This window comes from Mastomys coucha, unplaced genomic scaffold (assembly GCF_008632895.1).
Source record: "Mastomys coucha isolate ucsf_1 unplaced genomic scaffold, UCSF_Mcou_1 pScaffold21, whole genome shotgun sequence".
In the NCBI taxonomy this organism is placed as follows: Eukaryota; Metazoa; Chordata; class Mammalia; order Rodentia; family Muridae; genus Mastomys; species Mastomys coucha.
Genome location: NW_022196904.1, coordinates 178,865,194 through 178,887,567, shown reverse-complemented (window position 1 = coordinate 178,887,567; position 22,374 = coordinate 178,865,194). Strand labels below are relative to the sequence as shown.

Genomic DNA, 22,374 nt, shown 5'->3' with positions numbered 1-22,374 from the left:
GGAGCCCGAAAGTAACAGGGCTTTGACCACAAAGGGTAGCTTGCTGCTCCCAAAGAAACCACACTCACACACGTTCCCCTCAGATCAGCTGTGGCTTCTGGGGCCGTCTGAGCCTGCTGTCTGTGGTTCTGACCTTGATGGCAAAGCAGAGGTTGCCCCTGTCAGCTCCTGTGGGGGATGAGGAAACAGGAGGAGGCAGGCCCGTGTGTACTACCAGTATAGAGGCATGCACAGCTTGTCAGCCTCCACCAACAGGTCCTTTGTTCTTTGCAGGGGAGCCTGGCATTCGAGGTTTGCCCGGGGGCGTGGGTGAACCCGGAACCAGAGGCGCACCGGGTAAGTGTCCCACAGTCTGAGCTGAGCATCCCTCCGGGGGCTCTCTAGCTGCAGGTTTCTGGGAATGTCTCATTGTTCTGGAATAGGCATTGTCCACTTCCCTGACAACTTCCTGCCCACCAGGACTTACACAAGGTTTTGAGGTTCTGTGAGATCCCCAGTGGTCCATCTCAGGGATAGCTTCAAAGCCAGAGTCAGGCCACCACCCTTTGGCTAGCCATCACTGAGGTGCCTATAGCCAGAGTCAGGCCACCTCCCTTTGACCAGCCATCACTGAGGTGCCTATATCTGGACAGAGAAGCTCCAGGGAGCCTGGCCTCAGCCTTGAGTCCCACAGAAGTTCACTCCCCCCAACACACACACACACACACACACACACACACATACACACAATGGGGATATGACACTTTCACTACCATTCACTGACTAAGCATTAGTAAGTGCCAACTGTATGCAGGACAGTAAGCTACTAGGTTGTGGGATTGCTTCATCCATGCAAGTTATGACAAAGCTTGTGAGTGGTGACAGGGGCCACGGGAGGCACAGAGAGCCAGGATACAACCAACCTAAGAAGAGATGGTTTACAGCCCTGAGGACAGAAAGAAGAAAGGGCATTTCAGATGTTCCTTAAAACTCAGAAAGTGTTTAATCATGGCCAGGTTTGGAAAACTGTCCATGCAGAGGTGCCAGTGGTGTGGCCAATGAGGCATGCCCTAGGGGCCCCACCTTGGAAGGAGGTGCTTAGGGGGGAGGTGACAGGGACCTGAAGGACCTTCACTTCTGGGTCCTTAGGTGAGTGAGGCAGACATCATTCTTGTAGTGCACTGGGGACAGGGTGTCCTGGGCAGTCCCCAGCAGGGAATGCACCTTAGGAGAAGGTGCGAGGAGACTGTGTCAGGGTGTATCCCAAAGACCAGGCTCCTGTGGTTGGCAGCCATAGGGAGAGCCGCATGAGCCTTCTACCTAGGAGAGACCGCATGCTCCAAGCTCACTGGGATGGGGATGGGAGAGAGAACTGAACAGGCTTTACTCTTCTTCTTCACCAGGTCCTCCTGGCCCTGATGGACAGCAAGGTTCCAGAGGTTAGTCACCATGCTGTGGTCTTCATGGCCACCGGCAGCCCTTGTCCGCCCCTCTGTGTCCTTCCTTTGCCCCACATGCATGCCTGGGCCCTCCATCCTAATGACAAAGGGGCCTGCAGCCATCTTGGTCACCATGCTTCCTCCTGCCTATCCGCTGAGGAAACCCACAGGCTCAGAGGCACTTTCTGAAGGGAGAGCCATTCCTACATTTCATGCTCTTTGCAGGTGAGCAAGGCCTGACAGGGATGCCTGGAACCCGGGGCCCCCCAGGACCTGCTGGAGACCCAGGAAAGCCAGGTAATGAGACAGGAAAGGGACACCACTGTCCTCTGTGTGTGTGTGTAACTCGGATGTTCCTGTGTGTATGCACATTGGGGAGGTGGTAGATGCTCGGATCCTGCCTTGTGTGGATCCAGAAGAACTCTAACCACAAGTTGACATTTTTGAAAAGAAGAATTACCAGATTAAAGGAAGCAAGGAATTCTGGAAAGGGGCATGAGTGTTCTTAAAATGGTACACTCGAACTCAAGCTCAGTATCTTGCCCGTCTCCTCTCCTGGGGCTGTACCCGGGCCTTCACCTACTGATCAGAAAAGGGAGGACTTGTTAGCATCTCCACCAAGGGTCACACAAGAGCAGGATTCTCAGGGCTGTGGGAAAAACAAGTCAAAACCAGACATGGTGACCATTCACCCAGGAACCCTGACTCCTCGGCTGGTGCTAGGTACAGTGTAATGGAGGGGGTGATGGCATCGTGTGCGTGCACGCGCGCGTGTGCGTGTGCGTGTGCGTGTGCGTGTGCGTGTGCGTGTGTGTGTGTGTGTGTGTGTGTGTGTGTGTGTGCATGCATGGGGAGGAGGGGAGATGCTTTCTGGATTCCTGGTTCTCCTTATATTCCTGAAGCATCTCTGAACTCAAATGTGCTCAAGACAAATCGCCCAATGGAGCATCGGTTCATTTCGCGCCAAAGCTCACAGAACTCTCTGCCCAGAGAGGGGAGGACTCTGGGTCAGACCACTGTGAGGTGTATCCTCCCGGAGCCTCTGAGCCCTTCCCTGCCACACTCTGCGGGGAAGGTTGTATTGTGTTGTGGCTCCTTGGAGCAGTCCTTAACCCTTCAGCTCTTGACCCTGTGTCTTCTTTCTGTAGGTCTCACAGGACCTCAAGGACCTCAGGGTGAGTCATCTGTTCCCCACCCCACCCCCCAGCCGCCACCTCCTGCCAGTCTGGGTGCCTCTCTAATTACGGGAGGTCATCCTTCCCTCTCCCATCTCCAGCAAAACAGACTCAGGTTCCATCCCATTGAGTGCTGAGAAGTACCATAAAGGGACCCCACACACACACACACACACAGAAAAATGTAGGTGACAATCTGCTATCAGTGGTGTCAGATCCTGGTTGTACCATGCTCTGTCTCTGATGCAGGGTCACTCAGGGAGGACACTGCTGGCTAGGAATTCTTTTAGCCAGCAGATTCGGATTCTGGGTTCCCCTGTGGCGTGCAGGGAGTGTGTTGATCCCCTGGCTCCCAGGGTTCCCTCTGGGATGGTGGCTTCATTAAAGCCCATCAGTAAAGCCTATTCAGGTTTAAGAAATATTCACCATGCCCAGTCCCTCACATTCTCTAGTCAGGCTAAGATGGTGAAACCAAGCCCAGGCTAGGCCAACAACTGCTGCTAACTCTGGACACAGCAAGCCCCACAGCAGTCAACAGGGAGAGGGACAGTGACAGCTTTGTAACCCAGTGTGACAGGAATCCTCCAGAGCCCTGTCTGCCTCAACCCAACCCTGCTGGGCCCCCACGCCTCAGAGACAGACAGGCCTCTGGGTGAGAGCTCTACTCCCGCTCCAGGTGATTTCAGGCAAGACCTGAATGGATCCTGCTGCTTCTGTCAGGCAGCCAGTGTGGCCACGCTGAGTGGCAGAGTGCTGGCTGGTTACTTTGAGGGGGGAAAGAGGGAGGGCAGACATCCAGAGCTTCGAGGGCCTTAATCATCCTGACTGACTTGTGTTTAATCACATCAGGACTTCCTGGTAGCCCTGGCCGACCGGGGACTAAAGGTATGTGATTTCTCCCAAAAAGGTATTTTTTTTTTCCTTTTCACCAGCCATTGTTACAGCAGGGAGGGGTTGGCAGGAGGGAGGTCTGCTCTGACCAGAGCCTGGACCAACAGTGGCATCTAGTGGCTCCAAAGGAAGGCTGAGAGGGGAGTGCTGAGATCTGAGTCCTCGTTTTCACGTTCCCAGGTCCTTGTGGCAGAAAGATAAGGAAAGGAGGTTTGCTTACCCAAGTTTTCCGAGTCCATTTGCCTCTAAAATACTCCTGTCGCCAAAGTTCTATTCCCCACTGACCTGAGTGACGCTTTCTGAGACCAGAGCCACCCTTGGCCTGATCCTCCACCCTGTCCCTGGTGTGACTGAGGACAGCAGAGATGCAGAAAGAGCTGTCTATAGGAAGGGAGGGTGTCTCAACCCCACTAAGGGGCGAGTCAAAGGAGGTCTGGCTTGGGGCAATGCGTGCGATGTCACACAGGCACAGAGTCACACCAGATTCGTCCCCAACCCTGAGCAAACCTAGGAATGCAGAGTGCTTGGGGACACACTCCTTTCCATCCCGTGTCCTCATATTCCTGAGCCTTGACACACTGACCACTCCCAAGAGGGGACCCAGGGGGAGAAAAAGGGGTTTAAAAACTATTATTTCTAATGAGCAGTTGAGCCAAATAAGATCTTTGAGGATAAATGAGTGCAGCTGTAAAATATGACAGCTGAGTTCCTGCTTCGCAGGCCAGTAGATCTCTGGTGGCTTCCGTAAGGCCTCAGAGGGTTAGGGGTGCCCCAGATTATTCCTCGGAGACTTCAGGCCCTCCTGACGGTGATGCACTACGGAGGCAGGTTATCAATTGTTACAGTGTATTCTCTCATGTTCTCCTGCCTTGGCTTGGATCCCCTGTTGTAGGACACCTTTTTGCTTTCCCTGAGAGGAAACCAAAGCCACCCTTCCACTGTGGGGCTTAACACAATTGTTCACACACCTTAGAGTCCATGGAAGGATCCTGGCCAATGGAGCTTCTTTGTTTAGTTCCGGGCTAAGGCTCAAGTGTGCCAGGCAGGCCCTCTCACTGAGCCTGGCTCCAGCTCCAGGATCCATGCGCTCTGCCACTCTGCTTTCCTCAAGCCCATTCACCCATGGATTAGTCAAGAGGTGCTGGAGTGGCGCATACGTTTGGGGACATGTGAATTCTGAATCTTCTTCCCTGAAGTCCTTCACTCATTCATTCATTTTTGCCCCTCAACACCAACGGCACAGAAGAGCCGTGACCTCTGAATTGCCCAGATTTGCCAATCGCCAAAACCCTTTTCGTGGTGTCCTGTCCTGTCACCCAGGGAATTCCTGAATGGGATTGTGATTTACTTAGCTTTTGACCTTCAGAGAATTCCCCCGCCTATGACCATTACAGGAAGAAAGGATGGGTGGGGGCTGAGGATGAGTCTTAGGTTAGCCCCCATTCTGGTTCATGGAAGGACAAATTCTTCCATAGTCTCCCAGGAGACCCCTTCTCTGAAAGATGCTCTGGCCCTGGATCTAAGTTGAGAGATTAATGCTCAGTGTGGCGTAGGCTCCCTTCATTACTAAAATCCCATTAGCTTGAGGGCGAGAGGACCGACCACAGGTGGCCCTCAGGGCAACCAGAGACTCTGAAAACGATTCATGGAGCCGCTGAGTAATCCTCTTGCCTACTCCCTTTGTCCTCCCCAGGTGAACCTGGCGCTCCTGGCAGAGTCATGACTTCAGGTAGGCAGCCCAGGAGGGTTCTTTGCTGAGTTCTATTTGCCTGTCCTATGTGGGCCATCTGCCTTAGTGTCAGTGGTGGCGGGTGCTTAGGGAGGGATGCAGGTGAGCACAGACCACCATGTTTGGCTCTTTGACCAGCACAGAGGAGGAAAGATGGCAGAGGGATGAGAAGCAGAGGCTCCTGTCTTGCTGGCCTGCAGCCTACTGGGCTCCTGGCACCACTGAAGGTGACGTGTGTCCCATGTTTCTTCTGTTTCCAGAGGGATCATCAACAATCACTGTGCCTGGACCTCCTGGACCTCCCGGTGCCATGGGACCCCCAGGACCTCCAGGGACGCCAGGTCAGTCTTCTCTTGCTCTGCCCCAATCAGCAGCAGCAGGCTGTGGATACAACAGTGTCTTCGTCAGGGTTTCTATTCCTGCACAAACATCATGACCAAGAAGCAAGTTGGGGAGGAAAGGGTTTATTCAGCTTACACTTCCACACTGTTGTTCAGCACCAAAGGAAGTCAGGACTGGAACTCAAGCAGGTCAGGAAGCAGGAGCTGATGCAGAGGCCATGGAGGGATGTTCCTTACTGGCTTGCTTCCCCTGGCTTGCTCAACCTGCTCCCTTATAGAACCCAAGACTTCCAGCCCAGGGATGGCACCACCCACAAGGGGCTCTACCCCCTTGATCACTAATTGAGAAAATGCCCCACAGCTGGATCTCATAGAGACATTTCCTCAAAGGAGGCTCCTTTCTCTGTGATAACTCCAGCTTGTGTCAAGTTGACACACAAAACCAGCCAGTACAGGTGGATTCTAGGTACATTTGTTCAAATCCTGACACTGAGGGCAGGGCCTATGGAGAGAGAGAAAGCCCCTGCTCGTAAGGGGGGAGCCGAATGCACCTGCTGATGAGAAGCGGAGACCCAGAGTGGGTAAATTACTCGTCTGAGGTCACACAGCTGACAAAGGGCAAGGGAGGGTTTCCATCCAGATCTTTCTGTCTCCAGAACTGGAGCAGTTAAAATGAAGGTCCCTGAACTCTCTGTTTCTTAGAAAAATAATACAACAGGTTTGTCTGGGGCATCCCAAATGCCACTGCTCCGTGAGGTGGAGTGCTGCCATGGCTGCAGAATGGTGTAGCAGAGCTCTGGGGAGGTAAAGAGCCTCACGGCAGGGGTATGTGTAAGCTCTGTGGGTGCAGTTGCCTTCTCACAAAATGTAAACAAACCCAAAAACGCCACTGCTGAAGTAAACAAAGCAAAAGGCTTACGTGTTAAAGAATTGGCATGCCCCTGCCCCTCATTTTTCCAAAATGCCTGTTATCTTGTTTTATGTTTTAATGATTTAAAATATTTGCATTCAAATTAAGAACATGATTTAAACCCAGCGCAAGTGTGCCCGGCTCCTATGCAGGCATGCTCCAGTGAGTAGTGGCTATTTAAGCGACCTAGATGTCCCCTGCCGGTAAAGATGTGGCCACCTCAGGGTCGCCTTCCTGTCAGCTTTACAGGGCTCATCTGCGCTGGGAGAGTTCCCGTGTCCCCAGGTACCTGCCCTGTCCTCAGCTCTGGAGGGGCTGGGACTTAGCCTTTCTATAACTGTTTGCAGGTCCGGCTGGCCCTGCTGGTCTCCCAGGACAACAAGGTATGTCTCACTCTGTAAAATCACAGGCTGTGGGCTGGGTGAGGCTGGGGTGGGTTGGGAGTGGAGTGGGGTTGGGGTTCCAGATGGTGTTTAAGTCCCTGAATTATAGATGGGGGGGGGGGGAATAGCAGGCGCTCCTGGACTCTCCACAACGGGCTTCTCTTCACCACAGGCCTTGCTAAGCCTCCGCCTTCTCTCATCTCTCATTTCTGAGAGGGTCAGGGCAGGAAGGCTGAGGCTCTGGAGTGCTCTGGTCAAGGTTAAGCAGACCATTTTCACAGGGCTTGGGCTTCAAGTGACCAGACTCTGTGATAATAACGTTACTGTCCAGTGTTTTGTCCAAGTAGCAGGGTAACGGTGGAAGGCAGAAGTAGCAGCCATTGTTGCCCTGGCCCTGCTTTCTTCCCCCTTATCTGTCTTTCCTCCTTAGGCTGGAGTGCAGCCTCTCTCCTCTAGGTGCTGCCCTTCCTTGCCACGCCCTTCCTGAACTAGGCCCCGCCTTCAATCTGGCCCCGCCCCACAGATCTCTGCTGAAGCAGTGTGCATGCTAACTCTGTGTCCTCCCCACAGGCCCACGAGGGGAGCCAGGACTTGCTGGTGACTCATTCCTAAGCAGTGGCAGCTCCATCTCCGAGGTCCTCTCTGCCCGTGAGTGCAGGCATCATCCAGGGCAGGTGTCGCTGGGGAGGGAATGAAGAGATGACACTTGTCAGGGCCTTGGGCAGCTGCACCAGTGAGTCATTGCAAAGTATCTCGTCAGAAAAGCCATGTTCTCTGCTCTGCAGTGGGAGCTGGTAAGAACAGCAGAGAATGTCTGGTGTGAGAGGCATGGTCACAAGAATATGACAGCAGACAGGCTGTGGCCTTCCAGTAGGGCCTGGGTCAGATCAGATGTTGGAAGAGAGTGTGATTGGCAGCAGTCATACAAAACTAACTCAGAAAGCAAGGATGGGTGTCCTTGGACTCTCGGTCACAGAAAGAGCCCAAGGGGGACCACAGCTGGGCCTCCCGCTGGAATGCTTGGGCGGTCAAGCAGTGAAGATGGCAGCGAACGCCAGCGGTGTGAAGCCAGTGCATTAGGGGTTCAGCATTTGGTGGCACCTTGCTGGGTCTGAGCCATCTCAGCATCCCTAGGGTGTGGGTCTCAGTGACCCTGGTATATGATGGAAGAAGCAGAGATTGAGAGAGGGTGAAAAGTTGCCTGAAGTTGCCAGCTAGCTATGCAGAAGTGGGGATTGAACTCTGGCTGGCTGGCACAGAAGTCCACATTCTTAACCATCACACCACACGCCCATACTGTCAGTTGTCAGCCCTGCTGTGCTTCAGCATGGGGGCATCTCAGCAGATGGGGACCTAGCGGGTGTCGTGAAACTGGGGCGTGGGCTACAGTCCAGGGACGAGGAACACGGTGAAGAGTCCAGCCACAGCCTTCTCTGTTTCTATTTGCTTCTCTCTACAGAAGGTGTTGACTTACGAGGTCCCCCTGGCCCACCTGGCCCACGAGGGCCACCAGGTAAGAACTCGTTGATCTCTGGAAGGTGGAGAGTCCTGAGGAGGCCATGAGGACACTCAGCTCAGACCTCAGGAGTCTACCACCCCCTTCATGCCAGCACTTTCTCTTCCTTCTGCAGGACCTTCCATCCCAGGCCCGCCTGGACCCAGAGGCCCACCAGGTGAGGGCTAAATCCCTTGCTAGGAGGGGATAAAGACAAGGAGACCCAGAGCCCAGGTCCTTCTGGGCTGGCTCTCAGGAAGGGCGTTCCTGACTTATACCCTGGTGGGGCTCTTAACTCACCTGCTGCCACGACTGAATCCCGGGCCTCTTTTCCCTAGGGGAAGGCGTGCCAGGCCCACCCGGCCCACCAGGATCCTTCCTGACAGACTCAGGTAACACTGGGGGCATCCAGTCATACCTATTCCTGCCTCAGACCTAGCCTGACGGTGGTTCCCACATGGATCTGAGGGAAGAGTGAATACAGAATTCCCGTTAACTTGCTGCCTGTGGGGAAAATATGCCAGTCAATCCAGTGACACTGACAACCTGGCCAGAAGAGAGAGAGCCAGCACTGCCCTTGGGGAATAACCCCAGAGGCCTTGGTCACTTGCACTTGGGGATTTGATGAAGCAGGAAGGGTGCAGGCAGGCAGGTATCAATGTTAACAGGGCAACAATGTTAACAAAGAAAGGGACGGATTAAGGAGGAGCAAGCATCTCGGGGCCAGAGCTCATCCCCTGTGGAAGATCGGTCCACCCATTCACACACCCACCCATCCATCATCTGCATAGTCACCTTCCCATTCATTTACATGCCCAACCCTCTGACCACGCAGACATCCCCACACATCATATGCATGGCGGATGTCGAACTGAGCATCTGCAGTGTACCCGGTTCTGTGCTAGCTGCTGCTTCCTCAGAAACAGCATGTCACCCACACCCCCATGGTTTCCTTCCTTGCAGAAACCTTCTTCACTGGCCCTCCAGGTCCTCCTGGCCCCCCAGGTCCCAAGGGAGACCAAGGTAAGAGCAGTGTCTTGGGGTCCCAGAAACAAGCATGTTGTGTCCTCTGCCCACCTGCCTGGTGGTCAAAGAATGTGGAGGAGACTGGTCAGGCAGGAGCACTTCTTGAGCCTCCTACCAGAGCCCACGAGCAGCTCAGCAGCCTGTAGCACAGGGTGGGAGCAGGAGAGAGGCAGGGTGGTCCGGGACTCTGCCAATAGTGTCCACCTGATTGCCTGTGTGAAATGAGATGTCCCAGGTTCCGGAGCCCCCCTCCCCTCTCTCAGTGGCCAGTGGAAATTACAGTAGCTACTGATAGGTGTCCTTGTGCAAGGCCCTTCAGGCCTCAGGACATCGGGGTATATTAAACACAACCTGGGGTAAGGGTGAGGTAGCAAGAGCTGACCCCCTAAGAACTCTGAGTTTGTTCAAAGTGCATTTGGTCCACACAAGGAGTGCAAAGAGTGGCTGTGAATAGTTAAGTATGTGCAAGCCGCAGTGCAGTGCAGTGCGCGTGCCTGCATGCGTGCGTGTGTGCGTGCCTGCGTGCGTGCGTACGTGTGTGTCTGCTCAAAGGGGGATGCAGGCCCAGCAATTCTGGATCTTAAGAAGCCTCCCCAAAGAGAGATAGGTATCTTTGCAAGCAGGACTGTAGGCATGGGATGACTGTACCCACAAAGGGTGCTGCCTGGAGAAGGAGGTACACACAACACAGGGTTTCTTGATTTGGATTGCAGGTGAACCTGGTGTTCCAGGTACTCCTGGCATCTCTGGTGGCCTTTCTCATGGTAAGAACTAAAGGAGACCAAAGTTCCTCTCCCATCCTCAGAGGGAGCTTGATGCCAAATCCAATGTCAGCAAACTGTGCTTGGGGGCCAAAGAAGAGAATGGAGCGGGCCCTGGGAGCCCGGGGCCTGAGAGGAGGGTGGCTGAAGCCCTGGGAGTCCTGGGGCCTGAGAGGAGGGTGGCTGAGGTGGGAAGCAGGGTGCTGAAGGAAAGGAAGGGGCAGGACATCTGTTCCCTTGCAGGTGTGCCCCTTCTGCTTGCCACTAACCTATTTCCTCAGAGCAGGTGGGGACACAAAGCCCAGGGCTGCCCGAGAGTGAAGGAGCACATCAGGATACCTTCTCTTCCCTCAGGTGCATCGTCCAGCACTCTGTACATGCAGGGCCCCCCTGGCCCTCCAGGGCCCCCAGGGCCTCCGGGCTCTCTCAGCAGTTCCGGCCAGGATATCCAGCACTACATCGCAGAGTACATGAGAAGTGAGTGCCTTGCCACCCCACACCGTGGAAAGGAGGCTGAGGGAGATAGAAAAGGAGTTGTGGAAGTGTTCATCTATGTGAAGGCTTCCACCCAGGAAGCCTGGCCTGCAGTCAGAGAGCTGACCAACCTACCTGTCCGTACATATGCCTCATCTTCATACTACCTGGAAGTCTATATGCACACATACGAGCATACTTATGCACATGAACACATTTTCAAATGTGTTCTCGCCCCTCCCATCCCTATGTACAGGTGATATGGCAAATGGAAGGCTGATTGGCGTCTTGTCAGTCCTTACCCTCACAGACAGCAGAGGCCTTAGGCTCAGGCGCTGTGTGGACCACGACAAGCTCGCTCTCTCCTCCTGCTGTGATCCAGGGAAATCAGGCTTGACTGCTTCATCCCTTGTTGGCAGGTGACAACATCAGGACGTATCTCTCAGGAGTTCAGGGTCCCCCGGGCCCACCAGGTCCCCCAGGGCCTGTCATCACCATCACAGGAGAGACTTTCGACTACTCCCAGCTGGCAAGCCAGGTCGTGAGCTACTTGCGGTGTAAGTCTGTCTGTGACACTTCTTGTGCTCTGTTGTCCTTAATGAGTCCCCCCTCGTTCCCCGAAGCTCATCTCTTAATTTGAAGGTTGTTCCACCCTTCTCCTGAACCTTTGATTCTCCGCTCATCATGGCTGGGCCACAGTGCCCAGCCTCAGCAGACCTTGGGTCAGACTGGGAACAGAGGCATGATAGGGGTGAGGCATGCAAAGCATTTGACCACCATGTGCCCAAGTATGGGCCCATCTCTGCTCACAAAAAGGGACCCTCAGCTTGGCAGTGTCTAGTAGGAGTCAGGCTAAAGCACATTCTAGAACATGGCACTCCATGCGAAAAGCCAACATCTATTTCTGGCCTCTTCTGGCCTTCTGACTAGCCTGGAATGTTCCACTCGTTCATTTCACCCAAGGACAGCGACTAGCTGACTTGACCTTTCCGAGTCTGGATGCAGAGGGTCTGCTCCAAGACCAAGGAGGTCATCCAAGGTCTTCTTCCCACAGCGTCGGGCTATGGTGTTGGCTTGTCCTCTGCCTCCTCCTCAGAAGATATCTTGGCCATGCTGCGACGTGAGTATCCCACAGTGGGCAAAGAGTAGGGCCTCTGCTCCTTTCTGTCCTCACTTGGAGGGCACATGTCCCTGGATGAGCTTTGGAGGGCCGCAAGCAAGAGGAGCCGCTCACTCACTGTTCTGCTTTGTGTGCTGAGTCACAAATGCATCGAAAATGGGAGAGGGAATCTCCCAGCTTCCCCCACTACAGGCCCCTAGAGGCAGGCTGCCTTCCCCTGACCAGTGTATGTCACCAAACCAGGAACTCCCAGCAGTTACTGGGAACAGGCTGGGCAGGTAGACCCAACTGGGCTTCGTGGTTGACCCAGAAGGCATCTTCTCCTTTCCAGGGAACGATGTGTGGCAGTACCTACGTCAACACCTGGTGGGTCCTCCCGGTCCCCCAGGGCCACCGGGCGTCAGTGGAGATGGGTCCCTCCTGTCTTTGGACTATGGAGAGCTGAGCAGACACATTCTCAATTATATGTCAAGTGAGTGATCAGGAGGGCACGGAGTGAGGACGAGGGCACGAACTGGCACTCTGCACCCAGCAGCTGGCTGTGGACCTGTGCTCTGCTCAGTGCCCTCCCCACTGGGTGCCACTGCCCACACTACATCTGCATCTCGCTCCCTTCTACCTTCCTACCACCGTTCTTTCCCTTCCTCAAACCCCACTTTTTTCCAATTTGCTATCTACCCTCCTCCCTGACCGACTATTTGTATCCGTCCTCCCCCATCCCACTTGAGTGTCCAACTATTTGGGACCTTGTTCCCCAGGTTCTGGGATCACCTTTGGGCATCCTGGCCCACCGGGCCCCCCTGGCCTGCCAGGAACATCCTATGAGGAGCTACTGACCATGCTCCGAGGTAAAGCCAAGCAGGAACATCCATCAAAAGGTTTGGGATGGAAATGGAAACCTTGGCTCAGGTGGTGACTGGCTACTTACTGCCCATTGATGTCCCAGGGTCTGACTACAGGAACATCATTGGGCCTCCAGGGCCCCCAGGGCCGCCCGGGATGCCAGGCAGTGCGTGGTCCAGCATCAGCGTGGAGGACCTCTCATCATACTTACACAGTAGGACACTAGAGAGCAGAAGAGATGGGCCAAGGGCTGCAGCCTGACTTTGGGGGAGTCCCCAGTCCTCTCTAGGGCTGCCATGGAGAACTGAATCAATGTGCCATTCCCCAATGGAGGATGCATCAGGAGGGCCCTGGGGCCCTGGACAGGGTCACTCGGCTGTGAGGAGCCAGAAGCCTTGGCAGGGGAAGAAATGGGAAGAAACAAAGCTCTTAAGTTAGCTCTTGAAGAGCTCACGAGCCATGTGACTAGTCACTTAACAAGGACATAATGTAATACCTTGCATTATGTTCTAATGCCTGGGGATGAAGGTCTAGGAGGACACACGATGTGGGGTGAGGGGTGGAAGTGCCCCGTGGAAGCAGCCATTCCCAGATGACCCCTGAAAGGGACCACCTAGACCTCAGCCACTCTCCTCTACTCCACCATCCACCCACTATCTCTTGCACCCAACCCATGGAGGGCCCACAGTGAGCCAAGGCCAGACTGAGAATCTAGCCTTTTCTGCCCAGGATCCTGACCTCTCTTTCCCTTCCCTCTCACACAGCTGCTGGTTTGTCCTCCATCCCAGGCCCTCCTGGCCCCCCAGGTCCCCCAGGTCCTCGAGGGCCTCCAGGCGTCTCCGCAGCTCTGTCTACCTACGCAGCTGAAAACAGTGACAACTTCCGCAGCGAGCTGATTAGCTACCTCACAAGTAGGTACCTTGACGGTCTGCTGGGTCGTCCGTCCCTCTAGACCTTCACGACTCCTATGCAGCAGGCACAGGGCGGTCAGCAGTCTGGACAAACCAGTCTCTTTGCTCACCGGCACCCTTCTGTACATGTACAAGGGCCTCAATGTTCACTCTAAGGGATGTTAAACTCCAGAGACCCTCTGCTCTCTTTGGTCCACCACAATCCAGGGTAATGCATCTTCCTACCTGACAGGTCCCGATGTCCGCGGCTTCATCATCGGCCCTCCAGGCCCTCCAGGGCCACAGGGACCACCTGGAGATGGTCACTTAAGGGAGAATTACAACTGGGGCAGCAGCTCCTCAGCCAGAAGAGGCACTTCCTACAGCTCTTCCATGGGCACAGGGGGAACCAATGGAGGCTCCCTGGGCGAAGGTGGAGCCTTTGGGGCAGGAGATGGGGGCCCCTACGGTACTGACATCAGCCCAGGCAGAGGCTATGGGGCAGCTGCAAGTGGTGGTATATATGGTACCAATGGTGAATCGTTCCTGGGTGGCTTCACTGGAGACCTAGACTACAACAAGCTGGCAGTGCGGGTGTCAGAGAGCATGCAGCGTAAGTTGGAACCCATGGATCTCAGAGGGGGTAGGGACATGTGTGCACCTCAGCATCTAGGCTTCGCAGACTAGCACTCACTTTTAATTAACTTGGACTATGCAGGTAGCAGTTCTGGAACCAGATGGGCGGGGACCGAAAGAGAGGAGACCCCACTCTAATGCTACACCCACTCAGTGCAAGGAACCCCAGTGCCGACACCTGAGCTGTAGAGAATGGGCACACTGCTAAGGGCTTGGTACTTTGCTCAGAACAAGCCTGACAGGAGCGGCTTTCTGATGGGGCTTTGTGGAAGTTGTTAGCCAAGAGGTCCTTTTTCCCTTTAGCTATCAGCACATCCCGCAGTCCAAATGTCCCCAAGGATGATCACAAGAGGTCAGACCAGTCTGGGGGACAGAGAAGGAAGCTGCAGGGCTTTCTCCTCAGGGCAGTTTCATCTAGTTTAGCTGCTTCAAGTGAGGCAGTCTGAGGATACCGCCCTTCGGAAGTGAAGTGGTATCCTGCTTCCTACACCGGCACCCTGGTATTCTGCAGGTCAGGGTCTGCTACAAGGGATGGCCTACACTGTCCAGGGCCCACCAGGGCCCCAAGGTCCTCCTGGTATCAGCAAGGTCTTCTCTGCCTACAGCAACGTGACACAAGACCTCATGGACTTCTTCCGAAGTAAGCGTATCTCCATTGCTTTCCCAGCACTAGCTTGCTGCTTAGTCTCATGTGGGGCCTGGCATACAAATACCAACCTTGTAATCTTCTTCCCAAAGCTGAGATGCCAAAACCGGAGAAGTGTAGTTCTGGTTCCTTGTACCAGTCCAGATGCCACCACTGTCTGTGTTGCTTGGAGCAAACCCTTGACCTCCAAGGCCTCAGGCAAACTCTAGTCTAAGGCCAGACTCTTTCCTTCCTTGCAGCCTATGGCACTATCCCAGGGCCACCTGGGCAAAAGGGAGACGTGGGGACCCCAGGACCCAAAGGTGAGTGACAGCAAGGATGAAGTGAGGAGCAGCGCCTATGCTACCTCTTACTGAGGAGTACTTCTGCCTGTGTCACACTATGCCACGCCTTCGGCTCTGTACTCATACGCTGGTGTCATACCCTCTCTGTCCTTCTAGGTGACAGGGGCCCTGTTGGACCACGTGGTCCTCCGGGGCCACCCGGCCCCCAAGGGAACAAAGGAGAGAAAGGAGACAAAGGTAAGCACCGGTGTGTGACTTCTGAGGTTCTGGGATTCAGCAGAGGTCATTTGACTCTGGGCTAGCCTGAGACAGTCAAGCAAATACTACTGCAGAAAATGGTGTTGCACAGCTGGGGACAAGAGCTGCCGCAGAGTGAGAAAGAACTGGTAACAAAATAGGGAGAGAACTTGAAAGGGAGAAAAAAATAGTTTTACAAAGGATTACTCTTCCAAGCCACCTTTTAGCAATCAATGTTGGTATCAGTGGTCTTCCTAAGGTCATAGGCCATGAGGTATTTAACTCCTGCTCATCTTTGGACTTTCAGGTGACCAAGTCTATACTGGGAGGAGGAAGAGAAGTATTGCCATCAAGCCGTAAGCTGCATGAGTGCAGCCACCAAGTTCTTGGACCAGTTCTTGGGCGCCTATGTCCAAGGGTCCCCATCCTGCTGAGACTTAATCACCCAGCAACACTTGTTTTAGTCTGAATGAAATATATACATACAGAAAATTCAAAGACACACAATCTGAAACAGCTCCATTGGTTGGGTTTTGGAATAGCTGCAATGTTTAATATGAGACTTAACTTCTCTGCTACACAGATCTGAGCTCCCTGGCTTCTTTAGCACTTAGCTCAGGCCTCTCCCAGGCCTCAGAAGCCAGTTACTTAACTGTTGGCTGGGGATCTTGGCGCTTTGCATAAAAAGTGAGTCGAGAATACAGAAAATGGGAATGGGGGGGCCTTTGTAGGTGGCGTGTGGTGGGTTACGTTACGAAGGCTCAGTCAGCTCCTTCCTCTCTGTTCACGCTGCATTCTCCCGTCACAGAAGTGACTCTTACAACTGAAGAAACTCAGAGGTGCACTTCCTCAAAGGAGGTACATTTCAGACAGTACTACCATGGTACAGATGCCAATCACCTTTCCACTGGCTTACAAAGCTTGACTGGTCGTAGCTATGGCCTGTGTCCGCAGGTACATACCAGAAGTAACAATTATGACACCACGCTAGACCACGGCAGACAGGACAAGAGGGGCAGTGGGCAAGGAAAGGAGAAAAGAGGGGATACAGAATTCCCGATGCTGGGGAAACATGGCTTCCACCCCCCCATCCTGCACTTAGGAAATGGCATAAAAGGCTGGGTACAGTTGGTTTGTAAGCACTTTTCACTGTCTAAGAACATTTGTATGTAATCTGTAAGATGAAAAATCATTTCAATTGTAAAATTTTCAATTAAATTTTTTTTCTTTTTTAATGTACGTTTAATCATGTGAGAAAGTTAGCTTTAAAAAAAGGATGTGGGCTACCTGAGTCTGGTCCTTTTGACACTGGTTATCACAAAGGGAAGAGACGACTGGCTGTAGTCTGGACCCAGCCTTTAGCATTTCATTACTGAAATCTCCAAAAGCAGACTGTTAAAAGCTACGATCTCAACTGGACACACCACACAAAGCACTTTGTTTTCTCTAAGTTCCTTAAATATAAACACATATACAGGGGGCTGGAGAGATGGCTCAGTGGTTAAGAGCACTGACTGCTCTTCCAGAGGTCATGAGTTCAATACCCAGCAACCACACAGTGGCTCACAACCATCTGTAATGGGATCCAATGCCCTCTTCTGGGTATATCAGTGACAGGATGCTCATATACATTAATAAATCTTTTTAAAAAAATAGGCACATACAACAAATTTGCAATTAATATATGACTGGAAGCCATAGATGAAGATGTCTATCTACTAAGGAAAAGCACACGTATAAAGTGCTCCAAGAATATGCACAGTAAAATCAGAAGAGTCTGTACTTGGCAATGGCGATTTGTTAATTTGTTACAAGCTGTGACTCTCAATTGCTAAGTAACTAAACATGGATTAGCATAAACCCACTTTCACACCTCAGCTCTTTCCTCTGCTCTCTTCTGAGCTTCTCACATGTCATCCTAGAGAAAACACACAATTTAGATCCACTCCCACAAGCAGCTGCATGACCAAGCTGCATGGCTGCCCAAAGGAACCAACATGCGAATATTTGCAAATGATTTCATATAGACTTCACAATTTTAGATAACTCACTTTACCACCCACAGGGAAAAGACCCCACTTTGTTTAATAATAAATGCAATGCATTTTTTTAATTTTTAAATTTATCAATTTCATAATGAAAACCCTGTGAAACAGTACTTTCTACTTTGGAGCTCAATATTACTTATTAATGATTCCTATCTTGATTAATTGGGCCTAGAAAATGTTCCCTTGTTACTAGACTTTACAAAGACATCATCTAAAAGTCCTCATAGAGTTGTACCCCAAGAAGAAATGGGAGAAAAGCCTAACTGTGCTACCTTCTCCAGAAAAAAAAAACACAAAAAAAGGAAAACAGACATGAGCCATGTCTTCAGCTGGAGAGCGGTGGATCTCAGCTTCTTTGTTTCACTGGGAGAGCCGGGAGTGATCAGCAATGAGCTCAACAGCGCACAATGCTCTGAGATTAGAAAATGACATCAGTAGCTCCCTCCAGCCAAGCTGCACCCAGGCCAAGCAAGGCAGCCAGCATCTACTGGGTGGACGGGGTTTTAGCATATGAGTTTTCATAGATTTGAAACAATCTATCCCTGGGAGAAGGAAAGGAATAAAAGCACATACACACCTACATATCAACAGGAGGAACTTATACATGGGAAGGTACTTACCAGCAAGGTAAACGTTATGTTTGTCAGTAATGAGAGAGAGAGATGGGAGGGGGGTGGAGAGAATATGAGAGTATATATCACAGATGGCTAGGATCAATGATAAACATGGAAGGTCAGAAGACTGGGAAGAAAAGTTTAAAATATAACTAGAACCAAAAGGGGAAAAAAAAAAAAGCTGTGAAGTGTCTCAGGCAGAACAATCTCATTTTTAAGATTTTTAATTAAAAAAAAAATGATTCCCAAAAATAGATTAAGAAATAGCTTTATTGTTTGACAATCCCATGATTGAAAAGGCATGTTTCTGATCCCAAATAGACAAGAAGCATAATGTAAAACAAACTTCTCTTTGAAAACTTAGCCTGTGAACTTATTATACTGCAAAGAATCACATTTTTAAGCTGCAGCCAACATTTGAAACTGGTAAAACACTCTACTCCAAGCTTTGTAGCAGAAATTTTAAAGCGTTATTAAAACCATGTCAGCCAAAGAACAGTAAGGCAGAGACATCAACTGTTGCCTCTGACTTAAGAGAAGCATTAAAAACCACCACCCTGCGTCCTACACAGTCATCTCGCAGAGCGGACTAGAAGGCTCTCTTCTTCCACTGCAGTTCTAGGTGTTTCATTCTGCATTTGGCCAAATTTGGCTTCTTACAAGAGTCTTTGTCATTTAATAAGCATGGTGTAGAATGGGGGAAAGAAAGTATGAAGATATGAGGGACCTGGAAGAGTACAAAAAACAATCACTTCTGAGACTTGCTGATGCTCAAAAAATCAGAGAGCCTCCAGGAGGGTCCCATGTGCCTGAGAGCGTGCTTGAGAAAACACTGCGTAGAGGTAGCTCCGGTTCTGCTTCCTACTTAGTTACCCCGTGTCGTGTCCTGCCATGTGAGGGAGAAGCTCCCGATATTCTCAGCAACCTAAAACACTGCAGATGGCCTCCTGACACACAGGAACGGGTAAGAAAGAGCCTCACAGGACTCCGCCTAAAACAACAGCTAACTCAGAGACCCACAGCCTGAGCCTCAGGGTTAGGGAGGGAGCCCTGTACTAGGGCTCTAGGAGCTGGACCTGCAGAGGCAAGGAGGTGTGGCGTGTCCACAGCATGCAGGGAATGGGGGCTAGGGGGGTGGTGCTGACAATTTCCTTTATGCACTGCATGGCACATTCTACCACAGCAACTAAGTGACCTAATCAGGAATGGACTCACTGTATGAATGGATGCCTTTGCCCCGCAGCCCCTCCCACCTATACTTCATGTAGGAAAGAACAATCACTATTATATACTTGGTATAAGGCCTGAGAAGGAGTAGGCAGGGTTGTTTAGAAACAGCACGTCCTGTTACAAACACTTCCTATGCGTAACCTGAAGTGCTGAGGTGAGCGTGCTCCTCTAACAGTCCCTGCACACACAGAAGGCAGCCATGCTTGAAAGAAAGAAAACTCCAAGCAGGAGCAGGGAATCTAGAGGGCAGGCTTCAGGGAGACACCCTTCCCCTCCCTCCCAGATCCAATGCTCTAAATGTCAAGGAGCAGGAGGGCAGATATCCAGATCAAGTCATGTCTGAATTACCTGAAGGAAACTGAAAAGAAAATCCACTGACTGAAGAATTAATTTGTAAAAATTTAAGGAGAAAGTGGTATGAGAGCCTTCCTCCCCTCTCCCTCTTCAAATAAATCATTAAATACACTGGGCAACATAATACCATTTTTTATCATAACAATATAAACAATTTCCATCATCATCCTGAATATTACTTTATAAAGATATATATTTAAAGGCTTTCAAACAGTTTTCAACCCAGCATCTGAAAATAATTATGAGTTCTGTATATAGTAACACATTCATGTGATAAGTGTATGAATTTACAACCATACATTTTATATATAAGTATATATATATATATTTATATAAAAAACAAAGTTGGCTGAAAGTTAAGGCTACCTACAAGGTTGTCCAGAAAAATTATGCTTGTCAAAGTAATTATAAAATTAAAATTACACATGCATTTTTATACCATCTAACCCAGATAAAGCTCAACATCCAAAGTTTCAAATGAACTGCAAGAAAGCACTACAGACACCACAGTTTCTTACGTGAACTGCTGTTCCACATTACACTGAGACTTCTACTTTACACCAACTTCAAAATATAACTAAATACTGGTAACAATTTGGTACCCAGCACTCTTAGAAGAGAACAAGTTGCCAATGGCAGGCAGCGAGCATCGTTCACAAATGTGCTGTTTATAACACTGTTGACCTGACATGTGGCTGAGATTCTGAACAACAAAAGGAATTAAGAGTGAACATTTCATCAACAATCACATGTACCAGCAACCACATGATAGAAACTTCAGGCTTTTCCTACTCAAAGTAATTAATTTAAACATGGAACAAAATGAAACCAAAATGCACTTGAATAACTTCATGGGAAACAACCCAGTGTCACTTTGGGTGTGTGCCTGATATGAATGAAAATCCATTGTGGACAAACACTTCTAAGACTAGCTTCAGAACTGTAGCTGTGACTGTAGCTCAGAGCACGGCGATGTCTAAGCTCTCAGGGATGACAGACTTGCTAAGCTGCAGGTTACCACTCAGAGAGGAAGGGGAGAGCTCAGCCAACTCACACTTTCAAGCTAGTCCTTCCATCTTCCCGAACTTTGTGCAGCATTTGTTTTAGGATGTAATCTGCTATTGAATGGTAATATAAGCAAGTTTTAAAACAGTGATGTTCAGTGAGAAGGGTCCTTTGTTCCTCTTGACCAAAAGGAAAACCCCATTTTACATGTTTAAAATTTAGTGTTTTAGGCACTATCTTAGTAAAATTAGCACCTTAATAATTAGCTCCTACCCACACAGGCTAATGTTTGTGACAAATTACTGAAATAACTTTTCTCTTTTAAAAGAATTTGATCCTGTTTAGTGATAAAAATATATCTATGTACTGAATCAATAACATATTCTCTAACTCATGGCTTTTTTAAAATAAGAGTTGGTTTACCAAAAGAAAATTATTCCAATTCTATAGCGGAACCCTTTCTACAGGATTTAGCATCATTGAGAAATCAGGTAAAATAATATTTATTAATACTTAGTGATGTAACAGATATATTTTCCAAATAACTTTAAACATTATGTCTCTGGCAGTTTTCAATAACAGTGTCTAAAGAATACAATATTTAAGGTCAATATACAAAATCACCTTAGGGAATTACTGCAAGATGCTACATTGCCAACATGGCCTAGCATCTATCTTAGTTCGTCTGCCCTTCATCTTTGTTTAACAATAAAACCCAAGAAAGAAATTTTAAAAACCACCAAGAAGATGAAACAGGTGATTGTCTTTGTAGTCATACATACTGTGGAAGATGAAGAGAATACAATGATGTACTCAGAAGCCAAATCCAGATGAGGACGCTTGCTGTTGCTATGACCCAGTGGAATGTAAGGTAGGAATAGGGTAGAATTTGGAGATCCGGCTCTGTGCTGATGGATTAAGACATTCGGACTCCCCAGTCATTTTAAAGAACACTTCCTGTTCCTGCAGTTTCCTGGCAAACTCTTCTTCCAGTGTCTTAAGAGGAAAAAGACAAACAATTATACATTGTTTTACATGGTACATAGAATTTATTCTGACAACCAAGATTAAACCACTGCCCAGGGGCTGGAGAGATGCCTCTGTGTGTCTTGTAAGGACCAGTTCAGTTCCTAGTACCTACACTGAGTGGCTCCCAACTGCCTGTAATTCCAGCTCCAGAGATCTGATGGTCTCCACAGGCACCTGCACTCACATGCACAAACCCATACCCAGATGTGAATGTATATGCATAACTTTTTAATCTTAAAATAACCAAAAATAAAAACAGAAACAAAAACAAACTTCTAGCCCCAAACATTTTATTCACTATTTAAGACCACATACTTTGCAACAGCTCCAGGTGGGTTCTCTGCTACCGAAGAGGGGCCCTACCTAACCTATCTTGTTGGCATGCAATGTGAGCATCACATGTAAACACGCAGACTGTGTGATACACTATGTTCACCTTACCTAATCACCGCAATACACAGAGTTTTGGGTGGTGATTAGGTCACAAGGGCAGAGCCCTCCAAACGGGATTACTATTCTGTTAAGGGGCAAATAGAGAGCGCTTCTCTGAAAAAGGTGGCCCTCACCGCAACATGGCCATGCCACAATTCCAGACATGGACTTCTCAAGCCTTCGTCTTATAAAAATGTTGTTATTGTGAACTGAATGAATGGTATCAGTGACTGCAAATAAGTTATTTAAAGAACAGTACTATTACATACGTTGAAACAAAGTACAAGAAGGTTTCCCAGAAGAGGCAGAGCATGAGCTTGGCCATGAAACAATGGTTGGAAGTGACAGAGAACCTATGCCAGACAAGACAAGCCGGAACAGTGACACAAACACAGAAGTTGCA

General features: G+C 50.2%; 2 protein-coding genes across 4 annotated transcripts in view; one reads left to right on the top strand and one right to left on the bottom strand.

Annotated features, from left to right (window-relative positions):
- The window catches only part of Col17a1 (collagen type XVII alpha 1 chain), a 47,320-nt gene extending 30,822 nt beyond the window's left edge, over positions 1–16,498 (top strand). Inside the window, exons 29-54 of the mRNA XM_031390616.1 lie at positions 274–336; positions 1,383–1,418; positions 1,644–1,715; positions 2,567–2,593; positions 3,443–3,478; positions 5,178–5,213; positions 5,474–5,554; positions 6,812–6,847; positions 7,418–7,495; positions 8,307–8,360; positions 8,479–8,520; positions 8,681–8,734; positions 9,306–9,365; positions 10,082–10,132; positions 10,484–10,606; positions 11,023–11,160; positions 11,658–11,723; positions 12,055–12,195; positions 12,482–12,571; positions 12,670–12,780; positions 13,331–13,477; positions 13,710–14,069; positions 14,604–14,732; positions 14,978–15,040; positions 15,179–15,259; positions 15,567–16,498. Coding sequence (XP_031246476.1) covers positions 274–336; positions 1,383–1,418; positions 1,644–1,715; positions 2,567–2,593; positions 3,443–3,478; positions 5,178–5,213; positions 5,474–5,554; positions 6,812–6,847; positions 7,418–7,495; positions 8,307–8,360; positions 8,479–8,520; positions 8,681–8,734; positions 9,306–9,365; positions 10,082–10,132; positions 10,484–10,606; positions 11,023–11,160; positions 11,658–11,723; positions 12,055–12,195; positions 12,482–12,571; positions 12,670–12,780; positions 13,331–13,477; positions 13,710–14,069; positions 14,604–14,732; positions 14,978–15,040; positions 15,179–15,259; positions 15,567–15,619 — 2,228 coding nt within the window. The 3' untranslated portion in view covers positions 15,620–16,498. The remainder of the gene's footprint in view (positions 1–273; positions 337–1,382; positions 1,419–1,643; positions 1,716–2,566; positions 2,594–3,442; positions 3,479–5,177; positions 5,214–5,473; positions 5,555–6,811; positions 6,848–7,417; positions 7,496–8,306; positions 8,361–8,478; positions 8,521–8,680; positions 8,735–9,305; positions 9,366–10,081; positions 10,133–10,483; positions 10,607–11,022; positions 11,161–11,657; positions 11,724–12,054; positions 12,196–12,481; positions 12,572–12,669; positions 12,781–13,330; positions 13,478–13,709; positions 14,070–14,603; positions 14,733–14,977; positions 15,041–15,178; positions 15,260–15,566) is intronic.
- A 1,675-nt stretch (positions 16,499–18,173) lies between these two features.
- Slk (STE20 like kinase) overlaps positions 18,174–22,374 on the bottom strand; it is a 58,472-nt gene continuing 54,271 nt past the window's right edge. For all 3 annotated transcript variants that reach the window (XM_031390617.1, XM_031390618.1, XM_031390619.1), the window contains one exon: positions 18,174–21,506. In XM_031390617.1, coding sequence (XP_031246477.1) covers positions 21,360–21,506 — 147 coding nt within the window. In that variant the 3' untranslated portion in view covers positions 18,174–21,359. The remainder of the gene's footprint in view (positions 21,507–22,374) is intronic.